This window comes from Phocoena phocoena, chromosome 11 (assembly GCF_963924675.1).
Source record: "Phocoena phocoena chromosome 11, mPhoPho1.1, whole genome shotgun sequence".
Lineage (NCBI taxonomy): Eukaryota > Metazoa > Chordata > Mammalia > Artiodactyla > Phocoenidae > Phocoena > Phocoena phocoena.
Window position 1 is genome coordinate 36,224,560 of NC_089229.1, and position 15,856 is coordinate 36,240,415.

General features: G+C 38.2%; 1 protein-coding gene across 1 annotated transcript in view; it reads right to left on the reverse strand.

Annotated features, from left to right (window-relative positions):
* TMTC2 (transmembrane O-mannosyltransferase targeting cadherins 2) overlaps positions 1-15,856 on the reverse strand; it is a 394,308-nt gene that overhangs the window by 184,046 nt on the left and 194,406 nt on the right. The window contains exon 3 of the mRNA XM_065887822.1: positions 10,248-11,076. Coding sequence (XP_065743894.1) covers positions 10,248-11,076 — 829 coding nt within the window. The remainder of the gene's footprint in view (positions 1-10,247; positions 11,077-15,856) is intronic.

The following is a 15,856-nucleotide window of genomic DNA, read 5'->3' on the forward strand; positions in this document are numbered from 1 at the left end:
CTCTTTTCCCGAGGAAAGAAAAGAGAGGAAGAGAAGAAAAAGTTTATCGCATTTCTTTACTATACAAACTCCCAGTTGTAATATGCAGAGCTCCAAACATTACAAGACTATAAGTTTCCTCTGCCTTCCAGGGAAAGAGTTGAAAAAAAAGTTCGTTGACACCTCAGTTACCTGTTCTTGTCAAAATTTGACTCTCAGCTATTGTATTGCATATCTAATCCAGTTCCTTCTTTCTAAACTTCCAATTCCTAGAGAGAAAGTTCTCCCAATTAAAATGTATGTCTACACTACTCCCAAAAAAGATGTTAATGTTTTAATATAATATCCCATGGTGTTTTACATAGAGTAACTGAATTATGCTGTTTAAGGTGACTGAATAAATGTTCAGAGCAGCTAACATCATTGGGATTTAGACTCCTAAATACAAGACACAACAAAGCCCCTAACAGAGTCCAGCCCTCGAGCAAGGTTTTTCGTTTGTTTGTGCTTGTTTCTCTCTACTATTTAATCAAGTTGGATTGTAGTGTCTTACTTGGTAAATAATATTATCATTTTTAAATCATACCTTTTAGTGTTTGGTCCTTATATTTTAGTAAGCACATATATGTTTCCACTAGATCCCCCTAGATGGTAATATTCCTATTCTTAAATTAGAAATAAATTTAACACTAAACTAAAAACTAAAACTAAACGGAGGAGAGATTTCTAATTTAACACCCATATGCATTAACAATAGGGCTCACACTTTGTTTCTCCCATACAGTTATATATAAACAGTCTTCTACATCCAAGTCTTTTTCAATAATTATACGACTTGGAATATCTCAGATTTTTCCATAATCCCTTGAGACTCAACTGGAATTTTCTTTTACTTCCACCATCACCAGTCATAGGTGTGCACGTGTAAGAAGGGTAAAACTAAAAAACGTGTGTTTGTCTTCTTGAAAATCTGCTATATCTGTGACATTATCTGCAAGTTTATATTACAGCAGAAAACAAATATACATTACCCTTCTGTGTTTTATAAGGGTCAAATACCTGTAATTTGATCTTGCTTAAGACAGTGCTCTAATACACTTTTTAGCTTACTTGGGCAACTTGGTTCTCTTGTGGAAGGAGAATTTAAAATTTCAAAACTATCTTCTACGTCATAAACAACAATTCTATTCTCAAACTCTAACTTCTAACGTAGCTAGCCCATTCCTTAATAGATGCTAGACTGAAGGATATTTCTTAGGTGTTTCTCTTTCCGACAGTACAGTGAAACTCGATGTTCAGAGATTGCCTCCTAGTACAGAACACATGTTAGACAGAAATTACAAAATATTTGTTAATGAATGTATTAATTGATGGGAAAGTAAGGGCAATCCCTAAGCTTAGAGACTGCTTGAAAGCAGGAATCCAGAAGGTTAAACAGTTCTGAAGATGGTACTCACCTTGCGTACATCTGTGAAACTAAGAGGAAAAGGGCTTGGGGTTTAGTCGGCTTCAAAAGGGAGGTCAGATTGGAGAAGCCGAACAAACTCAAACCCCCTGAAGGGAAGTACCAGTCTCACTCAGGGACATGGGTGAAAAGCAAATTTAGAAGAATATAAATTTGATAAAACATTATAAGTAATTTTTGGGCTTATGCCAGGAATGCAAAGTAGGTTCAACATTAGAAAATCTATTAATATAAATCATTAACATAAATAGATTGAGTGGAAAATATCATTATCAACATTAATTCCTAAAAAGAAATTTTAGATTAGAAATAAGAGGAAAACTCTACTGATAAAAGCTGTCTACTGAAAAACCTATAAAATATACATAATTAATGGTGAAATATTTAAAACATTCTTTCTTAAACAAGAATAAGACAAAAATCCTGCCGTCATCACTCTTGTTTGAGATTGTAATGGGGGTTCTAGCATAAAATAAGAGAACACAAATGAAAGAAACAAAACTGTGAATTAAGAAGAGGTATGGGGGAGGTTCTGGTAATAGCTTTCTCTTAATCTGCAAAATGCATGTTTTAGTAGTATCCTTTAAGTGGTTCAAATATGAGGTATGTGTATATATTTCTCAATGAATGAAATATTTCATACATGTTTAATTAAAAAAAAAAAAAAAAAAAAAGGCAAAGAGGGCTTCCCTGGTGGCGCAGTGGTTGAGAGTCTGCCTGCCTGCCGATGCAGGGGACACGGGTTCATGCCCCGGTCCGGGAAGATCCCACATGCCGCGGACCGGCTGGACCCGTGAGCCATGGCCGCTGAGCCTGCACGTCCGGAGCCTGTGCTCCACAACGGGAGAGGCCACAACAGTGAGAGGCCCGCGTACCGCCAAAAAAAAAAAAAAAAAGGCAAAGAAATGTTAGAGCATTTTAAGAATCAAATACAAAACTAATACGGAAATCAGAATAAAGTAACTTTACACTTATTTTAATTATATGTGAGTTTCAGTTCCTTTGAAATATAACCACTGGTAAATATATTCAATCTAAGGCAACACTAATTTTAGGTTTGAGGGTTTTCAAAAACCCATAAAGATTCTAAAAGTTCTGTTACAGATAATCCCAAAGAAACAGCAGTACGTCACCTACTTCACTGGTAAAACACCGTAGGACCATTTTCACTGAGTCTGTTGTGGTCTGTTTTATTTTTTTGTTTCCTTCTTCCCTACACAACTGTACTTGCAGCCATTAGAGCTGGAACCAAAGAAAAGATTTATGTGTTACTCCATTCTTAGAGGCGAGGAAACCACATGCTTTTGAACTACTGTGACTTACTCTATCTCAACTGAGAAACAACCGTAATTCATTTCCTCAAGAATCAAATGTTTAAAAGCGGCCTTAACAATTTAGCAGATTTACTTGTTTAAATCCTTTGGTTGAGCCAATGAGACATTTTCATTTTACTCTTGTCAGTCCCATTATTTTATATTTCTTTTTTCTACTCAGAAGAGATGAATTGAGAAGAAACACTGAATTTCTTTACCCCCTGGAAACCTGATTCCACTTGGCCTTGTTTTTCTCTCAATCAGCCTTTTAGGGGGCTTTTTCCTAGCTATCTCCTACCGTATCTGTTAAAAATGAAAGTCTGTATTTTACAACTTTTTAACTCAGGCCAGCCAATCCGATAAGATATTATACCGGTTTTCCTTCCTGACTTAACTGCTTCATGTTATTTTTCATAAAAATCTGTACCTCTTTTGAAAATTCTTCATCTTCAGAAGTAATATGACAAATTAGCTAAGAAATATAAGATTTATTACACAATCTCAAAGCTAGCTGGTTAATTGCAATTTACCATAGTTAAAGAAGACAATTAGAGGTAATCAAAAACTTAGACCATAAAATCCACAAGGAATTAGTCAAGTTTCACATGACTTAAGAGGTTTAGATTTCACTTAAATTATGAATTGTTTTCTTCATAAAATGATATTCCTTCCACATACTTGTTACCTGAAATCTGCAACCATGTGAAGTTGAAGTTGAAGTGTCAATTTTACAGAAATCCAGGAAAAAAGAAAAATCGTCAAATGTTGCATGGCTGAAACAACTATTTAGTTTGTTTTTCTATATCTAAATGGGCAATATTTGTCATTTGCATAAGGAGGCGTCGAATATAGGATGTGTGAGTAATCACCCTTAAGAGTTTCAAATACGTGCATCATTATATACACATCTTTTATATCTATCATTTCACATATTTACATTAGAAAAAGGCATTAAAATAAATGTTTTCTTGTTAAATTTTCCTTGGATGAACACTGCTTCATTGTTCCTAATTATTTTAAGAAATTGTTTCCAAACAATTAAAAAGCATAGTCATGTTCTCTAAAGCAAATTGATATAGAGTTAATTAACCAACCATTCTAAAGAGCTGATTTGATTTTTAATCTATAACTTGAAAAAATGTAAATGCCTTTTAGCACACCAGCTATGCTGCCTGTATGTTATCATTCTTTTTCATGTATATGTGCCCACTGATCTGTTTATCTATAATAACTTTGTTAGTCTCTGCTTCTGACCTTCATCACTAAGGAAGTCAGTGAGTAGGTGGTTTTAGGGAAGACTGGTGAAGAGTTGGAGATGTGGACAAATCACCCAGGTGGAGAAGTTCCACATAGATAGGAAGTCATGGGGAAGGTAACTTAGAAATTCAATGACACATTTATTGACCCCGCACTACATCCCAGGTAGTGGTCTAGATTCTATAGAGAAAGGAAAATGAAGGCAGTCTTTGGACAGAACCTTGCAGAATGAATCAGTTTGGGGAGGAGGCAAAACCATAAAAGAGACAGCTGTGGAAAATGAGAGACAGTGAAAATTGTGGAGTGGCCTTGAAAGCGAGAGAGCAGAAATCAGTGGTGTCAAATTCTGTAAGAGCCAAAGACACACGGGGATTTAGATAAGGCCAGAGGCCAAGAAGGAAAGTGATCATACATTGAACCACCTTGTAATGAATTAAGAAATGCTTGTTTCAAGCAAATGTTAATCAATACAGTTTATAAAAAACGGTGCTTTAAACACACGCTTCAAAAAAAAAACCTTTTAAATATTATGTGGCTTGCTCATTAAAGCAGTCATCAAAGAAAATTTCCCTTTTCCTAAGCACAGAAATGCAAAGAGTTATTGTGAAATCAGCATACTATGGTAATCAACTATGTCTAGTATTTTCCTGACATTATCAACCACATAATGAGGTAGGACTTGTAGTTTACATAGTCCAAATCAGCTATCATTTCTCCACTATCCAGATTTAAACCATAAATTAGCAACACAGTCACTGTGACAGGCTCTACCCATCATCATTTGCATCCAATCAGTTAATGACTGGCAGCTGTCTGCAGAACCAATTACTGAAGGCAGCAGCTTTCATGTATAATGCTTCATGAGGCTTAAAATCATATTCTGTTAAAGTACAGGAAGACTGAAGTACTCCAAAATTTGCAAAGGCTTTCAAAGGAGGGAAAGAAAAACTAACTCAATGAAATAACTGTAATCTCAGACAACCTTACATAAGGCTGGCTTTAAAGGGTTTCTAATCTTTGGCTAGACTCAAATAACATCACAGACTTAGAAAAATCTACCTTAAGGAAGATTACGACCAGTCTCATAACTGCTAAAGGAGTCACTGTAGCCAGAACTATATTTATTAGCATGTTATAAACAGAAAAAATCAGGAACCTGGATTTTAAAAGTTTTGCCTTGCATCAAAATGGAAGCATATGTCACACAAGGCACTCGTGGAGTCCAAAACTAACTCCACTCCCAATTCTATCCCTCTTATTATGGAGCATGCCTCAGTACCTGGTGTATCAACAGCATATTTCACACTTTCTCTTCCTTTAATGAATGTACATTTTATCTCTAAACAGGTTCTCTAAACTCTTTCAGGAGAAGGATTATGACTAAAGTTTATTCGTCAGTGTATTCGTTACTGAATGCCCTCTCTCTACCAGGCACTGTCCTAGTCGCTACATATATAGCATTAAAAAAATGCGAAACTCCCTGCCTTCTTGTGTCGTGCATTTTAATGGACACTGACAATGCATTCAAACAATAAACACAGAAACATGGAAAATATAGCATGTCAAATGGTCCTAAGTGTTATGGGAAAAACATATGGAAAGAGGATAGGGAATGCTAGACAAGGCAGAAGCAGAGGGGTAGTTGCAATTTTTCAAAAGGTTGACAGTTTTACATACAGCACCTTACTGATAATGCAACACTGGACTGGAGACCTAGAGGAGGTGAGGGAGATAGAGGTGAGACTGTCCTGGGAAACACATTCCAAGAAGAAGCAATGACAAGCGCCAAAGCCCTGAGGCACGGGCTTATCTGGGATAGAGAAGGCACATCAAAGGGGGCCAGTAGGGCTGGAGTGAAGCAAGTGAAGGCAAGGCTGGGAGATGTACAGTGTCAAGTCTCTGATTGTGTGCTTTGACTTTGGGAGAAATGGGTGCCAGTAGAGGACTGGGGGCAGTGAACACCATACGCTGGCTTACGTTTCGAAGGAATCATTAGGGCTGCTGATGGCAGGCAGATGCTAAGGATGGAAAAATGGAAGCAGGAGTTCAGCTCAGACATGTAAAAAGCTTGGAACTCATCACTCCCATTCTTACAACAAGAATACACTAAAGGAACTGCAAAACCAATGGCTTTTCTTGGGGACTTCCCTGGTGGCGCAGTGGTTAAGAATCCACCTGCCAATGCAGGGGACATGGGTTCGATCCCCAGTCCGGGAAGATTACACATGCTGTGGAGCAACTAAGCCTGTGCGCCACAACTACTGAGCCTGTGCTCTAGAGCCCGCGTGCCACAACTACTGAAGCCTGTGCGCCTAGAGCCCATGCTCCGGAACAAGAGAAGCCACCGCAGTGAGAAACCCACGCACCACAACGAAGAGTAGCCCCCGCTCGCCGCAACTAGAGAAACCCCGCGTGCAGCAACGAAGACCCAACACAGCCAAAAAATAAATAAATAAAATTAAAAAAAAAAAATGCTAAAGGAACTGCAAAACTAACGGCTTTTCTTGGAACCATCAGTGAATTGAGGTCACTGGGCAAAGCATCACCAGGAAATCTGGAGAGACTGGAAAATCCAGTCATGCAGAGATGAGATTACCTGGAGCAGAAGCTGATAGGAACAAGTAACTGGCAATTTTGAGAGGAGTGGCTGGAAGCTGAGTTGTGGAAGAGCTTCAGTAAGAGGGAGAAACTCCTGGAGGCCACAGTCTTAGGGGCTTCTACTCTTTTGTGGGTTTTACCTCCAGGGACCCCCATTCTCACATTGAAGAGCCAAGAAACAGGCCTTCCTGGCTCTACAAGAGGAGGAGAAATATAAATTTTATGAAATAAGCCCTGATCCCCCTCCATAACAAAGGTCTACTCTCCAGGGGAGTGGCCTTACCCAGAGCTGCGGGGGACAGTCATCCCTATCACTCCTATCCCCTCTGGCCTTCCTGTCCCAATTAGGAGACACAGGGAAAGCTAAGAAACTTTCATAAAGGTTACAGCCCAGAGGCACCAGGATTTAATCACCAAATAAGAGGACACTTCCCTTCTCCTACATTTAACCAACACACAGGGCTCCATTATAAAAATGGTGAATTTACAGTGGAAAGAGATGCAAAATACAGACTCTGAGTTCTTGGGGAAGCCCAAAGACAACAGGGGAGACAAGAACAAGGACACCAGGGAAATACAATGCCTCTGGCACCTACAGCTACAGCAAACATTAAACCCATGCCCAACTCAGAGCCAGATTAACATTAAAACTCACATTAAGCCTGTTTACCTAAGTTCCCATTACCTGATACATCATGCCCGACTTTCACAAAAGCATGCTAAAAGGCAAGAAAATTGAAGCAAGGAGATTACTTAAGAGGTTTTTAGTAATAATCTGATGAAAGATGATGGTGACTTTGGCCATGATGTTAGCAGTGGAGGTGGTAAAATGCGGTCAAGTTCTGGATGTACTTTTGAAGAGAGAGCAGAAAGGATTTGCTGATGAAATGGAGGTAGGGTGCAAAAGAAAAAGAGGAGGTATGGAAGACTCCTAAGTATTGGTCAGAGCTTTTGAGAAAATGGAGCTGCCACCAACTGAGATGGCAAATGCTGTAAGTAAAGCAGCTGGCTGGGGCGCAGGTTGGGGAGGGGGCGTTATTCAGGAATTCAATTTCTGATGTCTCAAAAAATTTATACTATCGGTCAGCTGTGTACTCATTTAACTAATAAAATTTGGAGTACCTAAATACTATAGCACTTCTTAAGTACTAAGAAGGAGACATGGAAATATATCAGAAACCAAAGACATGCTTAATAATTGTTTTACTGGGGACTTCCCTGGTGGCGCAGTGGTTCAGAGTCCACCTGCCAATGCAGGGCACGTGGGTTTGAGCCCTGGTCCGGGAAGATCCCACATGCTGTGGAGCGGCTAAGCCCACGTGCCACAGCTACTGAAGCCCACGTGCCTAGAGCCCGTGCTCTGCAACAAGAGAGGCCACTGCAACGAGAAACCCGCAACCAAGAGTGGCCCCTGCTCACTGCAACTAGAGAAAGCCCGCGAAGACCCAAGGCAGCCAAAAATAAATCAATAAAATAAATAAATAAATAAAAATGGTTTTACTGAGTGAATGGATGAATGAAGAAATGATCAGTCTCTTAACCATGTCACCAAAATAACTTCAGCAAAATCGGAATCACAAGTGTCAGCAGTACAGTAGCTAATGCTGGAAAATATCTAGGAGTTTACGAAATGCTTTTGCTTATTCTGGGACAGAGACTGCTAATCACACTGGCATCTCAGTATCTGCCCTCCCTTTCTTCAAGGGTAATAAAATTTGGCTGGGTGCTTAGCTTCCCAAAATAAAGATAACATTTCTCAGCCTTCCTTGTAGCTAGGTGTGGCCAACAGTCTGGGAGCAAGCATGGTGCGGCAATTTCTGTGATATGCTCTTAAAGAGGATGGGAACACCCACCATTTGCCCTTTCTCTCCCTCTTCCTGTTAGCTGAAGTGCTGATGTGATGCTGAGGCATCCTGGACCACTTGGACAGGGTGACACTACTGAGATGGCAAGGGAACAAAAGCAAAGGAGCACGGATCCAGAAAACCCATGGCGCCATCTTATCAGCGCTGGACTACACAGGCTTAGATTGTTACATGAAAGAATAAAGTTTCTATCTTATTTAAGCCACTGTTATCTTGGCTCTTTGTTACAGTGGCTTAACCTGAAACTTAACCAATACACTTAACAAATCCTTAGGACAACCCTGTGATGAAATTAATATGCTGGGGTTTTCTTTTAATTCCTTACTGTGTAGGAAAATAAACTAGCAACATAGCTTTGTTTTATATATTCACATGTACCAGTGAAGAAAAACTAGCTCAAAAGCATTCTGTTGAGAACTGATTGCAACAATTTTTACAGCATGATTGGGGTTCAGGCATTCAATAAACTGTGCAGCACTCACTACCTAAAAAGCCACATGGTAAAGACTTTTCCAAGAGAATTGAGAAATTCTATGCTCTGTATTAGCTCAAGTTTAATGTTTCTACTCCCATTAAAATCTCTGCAATCTACTAAGCATTATAAGTACCAACAATTAGTCCCTTGGCTGAAAGAAAGGAGCAGTGGTTCACTAACTCTTGACTTAATTGGTAATCGATAGGGATGTCAGAGTTGTTTCTGGGGCATCTAGATCTTTGGATATATATATCCTGATACATATCAGCAGGCCATTCCATTCGTTAGGAACAGTTTCACACATTCAGTATTTGAATAACTGGTACAGAAATGTGTTGGAAAAAGCCCAGTTCAAATGCTATGCAAGCAACCATAATTTGAAGGATAAAACACTAAAAAGTGCCTTATGAAGAACAAGACTCTTTGGCACTATTTACTATGATATATTTCTACACTTAAAATGTACACTTCTTTTCATTCAACTGCTCTCTAGCTTCTCTCATCATTCATTGCCTCAACCAGAGAGATCACTGAATTAACAGCTTTTGACTATTCATTTATGCTTTAAAGGCTACTTTCTACTCAAGCAATAGATTCTGAGATTTACTAAAATAATTTTTTAAATCAAAAGCAGTAATGAAAAATATGCTCCATCTTCTCCTTGTATAGTGAAAAGTTTATTTCCTTAAGTGACTTAAGGACGTTCAAATAAGAATATGAGAACTGCTTGGCAATACCCAGATTATTTATTTAGTCTCTGCGAAGCTAAGGGTGACTCACACTTGCACGCACACACACTGATACCTACAGACACCATGTCAAGGTTCAGAGGTGGCCTTACCTCCAAATCTTTTAAAGGTATCAGTGTAAGCCTTGTGGTATTTCCTCAGGCAGTGCTTGGAAAACAGAAGAGCTAAACTATACTTATGTGGGATAACCTGACTTTCATTGCATGATGAAAAGAGATGATGTCCGTGCCAGTATTTTAGAATGTGGAAACCAGGCCTTTTTCTAAATTCTTACGATAGTCAGTATTTTTACACAATAGGAGCTCTAATTCCTCTGGACAAGTATAGTCAGAAACATAGGAAAACACTTCCCTATTCCAAATATGGAATGCTGGATGTTTCTAAGATAATGGTACTGCTCCCTGGCTTAAAAAAAAACAAAAATTATAAGTATTGAGTAAAAGAACCTCTTCTTCCTTAATACTGTGTGTTTTAAGGCAAGAAGCAAAGATATAAAAAGGCAGAAAAAGTAAACCGTCCAGGCAAAAGTATAAAATAAAATATTACCTTTAGCTGGGTTTACTTTTATCCCTGACCTATACAGCATTTCCTCATTCTGCCAGTCTCCGTTCCTGATCGCCGTCTTGAGTCCATAGAAAACAATTAACGTAGCTGTAGCATAAAAAATCAAGCTCTTGAGAAACCGCTTTTGGACTTTGACATAAAGGGCTCTCGCACCCACTGTAATGAGGAGGCAGAAGCCCATACTAGGAATATACAGTACTCGCTCTGCAATTACAAAGCCAACATAGAAAAACAGGTTCGTGGCAGGAACGAAGGGTATTATTAACAAAGATAAAGACAAAACAACAATGTTCTCTGTAGAAGGAAGCCGTGTTCTCTGTGACACATTATTTTTAATGCCATTTTCTACTTTGGATGGAAAGCTGGGCTTAATCTCTGAGTTCCGGTACTCCACCTCTGAATGGCAGCTATGTCCATTTGCATTCTGCTTGCCATTTGTTACAAATTTCCCGTTGCATTCTCTTTCTACGCTTGGGCTCTTCAAACCATAGTAGGCAAGGAGGAGGAGTCCAGTATAGAAGGCCACAGTGTGTAGGTTTCTCCAATCACAAATTGTTTTGAGCAGAGGAATGGCATCCATTGACCAATCAAAACTGAGGGTATCTGGGCAGAGCAACAGCCAAAGGTTCTTGGTTGGCAAGTAGAAGAAGGTGAGTGTGCGAGCCAGGAGGCTATCCGAATCAGCAGCTGGGTTGTCAGAGTTGGAAAAGCTTGGTGGTTTGTTTCCCATCCAGTATAAACGGGCACCCAAAAGGGAAGTTCCCCAGAAAGTTAACAAACTAATGCTGAGAAAAAGAGACAAGTTCTTCCTCTGAAACCAAAAGAGAGGGGGAAAAAAATTAAGATCATCATCAAGACAACATAGGAATACAACACTTAGAGATGAGAAATACTTTAAATAGACAACTAAAATCAGAGCATTAGGTTTGAAATACGTGACTTCCTTTCCATCTCCTTTAAACATGCTTACAGATATTGTAAGCTTAAAAAAAATGGACTACGGAATTCTACTCTGCATATAACTTTTGATGAGTATCTTTTCTTCTCGTTCCTCTCTAAATACCAATAACCAAATCTTCAGTTTCTTGACCTCTATAAAACGGGTTGAATACACTTCCCTCTCGAAACTGGTGTCAGGTCAAAATAAGACTACAAAGTGGAAGTACTTAGCACTGTATATGGGATATAGTAGACATCTAATAAATGTCTTCTTTCATTTTATAGTTTAGATTCTGGGGAAAACAAAGAGCAGACATGCCAAAAAATATGGAGTATGACAGGATTCTGCATGCCTCAATCGCATTTAGCTACAGGCTTTTCAAAAGCTCACTTTATGCCACCTTGCTTTTACAAAAGACCTAAATTAGTACCTATTTTCATTAACAACAACAAACACGCAAAGAGGATTTTCACTTTTACAAAAAAGGTGAAAAGTGAAAATAGGTTCAGCATTTGTTTTTGCAGGGAGCCATCTACAGAGGCAGTGCGTACCCCAGTGAGTGGCACCACCAAGCTCCTTCCCCAGGAGCTATACTCAGCATCAAACTGCCATCGCTTTAAACTGTTTCTGTGAGCATTTGCACTTTATCTTGATTTATCTGGTACATCCAGTTAGCAAGACGTGCCCTCAGGTAATAGCTTATTTGCTTTAAGCCATTTCGGCTTGCAAAAGGTTTCACAGGAACAATCTACTTTCGGATAGTAAAAACCATGGTATGTCTATGCCAGTCCCCATTTAATTGTCTTGAATCTCCTTGCAGAATTTATAAACTGGGTTTTCATCTGCTACCCTCAGTGACATCAGTGACAATAAACATCTAATAAGACTCCTCGTGAATCCTAAAATTTTCATGTCGATAACTTTTTAAAAATAAAATGACTTTAATAATGGACTTATTTCAAGAGAAAGACAGCAAATTGTGAGAGGAAGGCCAAAGGGCATCCCTGTTAATGAGAAATTTCTGGCAAACTCTTTCAACCTGAATAAGAATTTAGTGACCTCAAATAATTTAAGTCCTGAAGAAGCAGTGGGGAAGGGGGAAGGATGGACACCATATCCCAACTTTAATGATCCACTGCTAATGTGATCTCTTACTGCACACATTCTGGCACTATATAAAACTATCTTCCTCAAAGACATTCAGAAATGTGCTTGGAACCATGCAAAGAATATGCCAAATATTTAGTTTAAAAAACAATCTATAAAAGGCAACAAAAGCAAAAATAAACAAGTGGGACTACATCAAACCAAAAAGCTTCTGCACAGCAAAGGAAACCATCAAACAAAATAAAAAGGCCACCTACCGAATGGAAGATAATACTTGCAGGTCATGTGTCTGGTAAGGGGTTAATATACAAAATATATAAAGAACTCATACAACTTAATAGAAAAAAACAACAATCTGTTTAAAAAATGGACAGCAGATTTGAACAGACATTTTTCCAGGGAAGATATACAGATGACCAATAGGTATAGGAAAAGGTACGCAACATCACTAATCTTCAGGGAAATGCAAATCAAAACCACAATGAGGTATCACCTCACACCTGTTAGAATGGCTATCGTCAACAAGACAAGAAATAGCAAGTGTTGGCAAGGAAGTGACAAAAAGGAACACTTTTGCACTATTGGTGGGAATGTAAAGTGGTGCAGCCACTACGGAAAACATTTTTGAGGCTCTTCAAAGAATTAAAAATAGAACTACCATATGATTCAGTAATTCCATTTCTGGGTATTTATCCAAAGAAAACTAAATCACTATCTTGAAAAGATACCTGCACACCCATGATCACTGTTCACTGCAGCATTATTTACGACAGCCAAGACACAGAAACAACCCAAATGTCCATCAATGGATGAATGGATAAAGAAAATGTGGGACATATATACAATGGAATATTATTCAACCATAAAAAAGAAAAGCCTGCCAATTGCAACAACACAGATAGACCCTGAAGGCATTACGCTAAGTGAAATAAATCAGACAGAGAAGGGCAAATACTGTATGATCTCACTTATAGGTGGAATATTAAAAAAAAAAAAGCAAAACACTGAGCTCATAGATTAAAGAAAACAGATTGGTGGTTGCCAGAGGCAGGCGTTGGGGGGATGGGCAAAATGGTTGAAGGGATAAAGGTGGTCAAAAGGTAAAAACGTCCAGTTATAAGATAAATAAGTCGTGGGGACGTAATGTATAGCACGGTGACTATAGTTAACAACACTGTATTGCAAATTTGAAAGTTGCTAAGAGAATAGACCTTAAATGTTGTTGTCACAAGAAAAAAAACAGAAATGTTTGTGTCTGTGGCGATGGATGTTAACTAAACTTACTGTGGTATTCATTTTGCAATATATACATGTATCAAATCATCATGTAGTATACCTAAAGCTAATACAATGTTAAATGTCAATTATACCCACCCAGAAAAGAAAAAAACCTTAGTCCACAAAACAATATATTTTGAGCATGTACAAGTTCTATTAAAACAGTGTCTGCATTAAACTGTCACTGGCCTCTCCTCCTCTGACTCTCCCTTGTTCACCCCAACTCTAATTGCTGGAAGCCACAGAACTCATCATGGATCATCTGCTCCATCTCTACTCTGAACTGAATAATCTCAGCAAGGATCATGATTTTAAAATTTATTAGTAAATACTAAGGACACCACCTTAACTTTCCTTCATCTCCATGGTCATTTATCCAATTGCCTGTTGGGCACACTCATAGCCACCGTAGGTACCTCAGACTCGGGATGCCCAAAATAGAAATTGTTCGTTAATATCGTATCACAGTAACACTAAATTCACAGAATTAACTGCCTCAGTGTTTTAAAAACATCTGTGGCAGACTTCTGCTCAAAATTAATTCACGTAATGTTATATGGAATTTTTAATGGTTGGGGGAGTAATACTTTCATTCATCACCAAACTTTCAATTGCAGGTCTGCCCTATCAAAATGCAATGTTTGAAGACTCATTTTCATCTAAGAATAACTTTTGCAAACTATTCTTTTGCTCCCCTGAAATTCTACCTAGCAAAAGTCCTAAAATTTCTTGATTTTAGGGGAAAAAACGCATAAAACCATATGTAAAAAGTTGTAATAACTTGTTGGATCAATCACGAAACTGAGTATTCTTAGATTATGCAAGAGAAACACATCATTTGTCAAAGACAAATCAGGCCAGGTATCAAGGTATCATAAAGGAGACAGATCTTGGAAAACAATTCAACTTTGTATTTGTACCAAAAGTCCATTTCGTAACTAAGTATTAACCAAGTGTTCTAAGTGTAATTAGGGCCATTCTATTACAGAATCTTCTGGCGGGGGTAAGCAGAGAGGATGAGCAGAAGGAAGGTGTTACAAAAACCAAGCTGTAATCAGGCAAGAAAAGCAAGGGAGTAAGAGAACCTTGGGGAGGGAAATTAATCAGGTTTCTTTGCTAGCGTGAAACTCCAGAAGAAGTTAGCCTAAATAATTACATAATTCTATCTGATTCCTAAATATAGAAATGTCATAAGGCAAACCTACCTTATCCATTAATTTTTATTTTTGTATTTTTTTTGCGGTTCGTGGGCCTCTCACTGCCGCGGCCTCTCCCACTGCGGAGCACAGGCTCCGGACGCGCAGGCTCAGCAGCCATGGCTCACGGGCCCAGCCGCTCCGCGGCATGTGGGATCCTCCCGGACCGGGGCACGAACCTGTGTCCTCTGCATCAGCAGGCGGACTCTCAACCACTGCGCCACCAGGGAAGCCATATCCATTAATTTTTAATAAAAGCATCATTAAATTTTAATAAATTTCTATCAAAATAAAACAAGATTTAAGATATGATAAAATGATTCTAGTGTAATAATGCTAGAAGAATATTTAAGTATACTAAACTACAAAACAAAAATGTGAGTAATGAAAACTATTCAATGATAAATACTATATAAGAAGGCTAAGTGCTGAGAAAATGAGAAAAATGAAAAAGCATAAAAATAAAATACTAGCATGAAGTACTTTACATTTTAAAACATTTTCACATATAGTCTCTGATTTAAACAACTGACATAATAACTAAGATCAAGAGACATAAAGGTTGTGAAGTGAGATGCTCCATACACTCATTCTGCCATAATGGTGAAGTCTACAAGGGCTAAATAAATTATACTATTAAAGGAAAACTGAGCTAACAGGTAAAAGAAAATTGATGTTTAAATGTTTAAAGTAGAAGAGTTTCTAAAGCCTTGTGATAGGCTGATACTTTAAAAAAGTGGTAGCCAAAATTTGAAATTGCAACTTTCAAGTCTCTTTAATGCCTTCTCACAGAATTTTGTTTAAAATTATCACCTATAAAAATGGGATTCTGATAAAACCAAATCTCTCTTCTAACCTCACATTCACTATTCCTGTGGAGATGGCCTTAAAAGGTGCAAAAAAAAAGCATGAAAAGATTTTAGTTATTAATTTTAATCCTTACGTTCTGATTTATGGATTAAATCAAATTAACAATTTTTTATTGAGCTACAACTAGGAGCCAAGTGACCATACAATTAGCCTAGCATTTCTGCATTGTTTTGTTCTTGGCTTGGTGCGTCAAATAGATT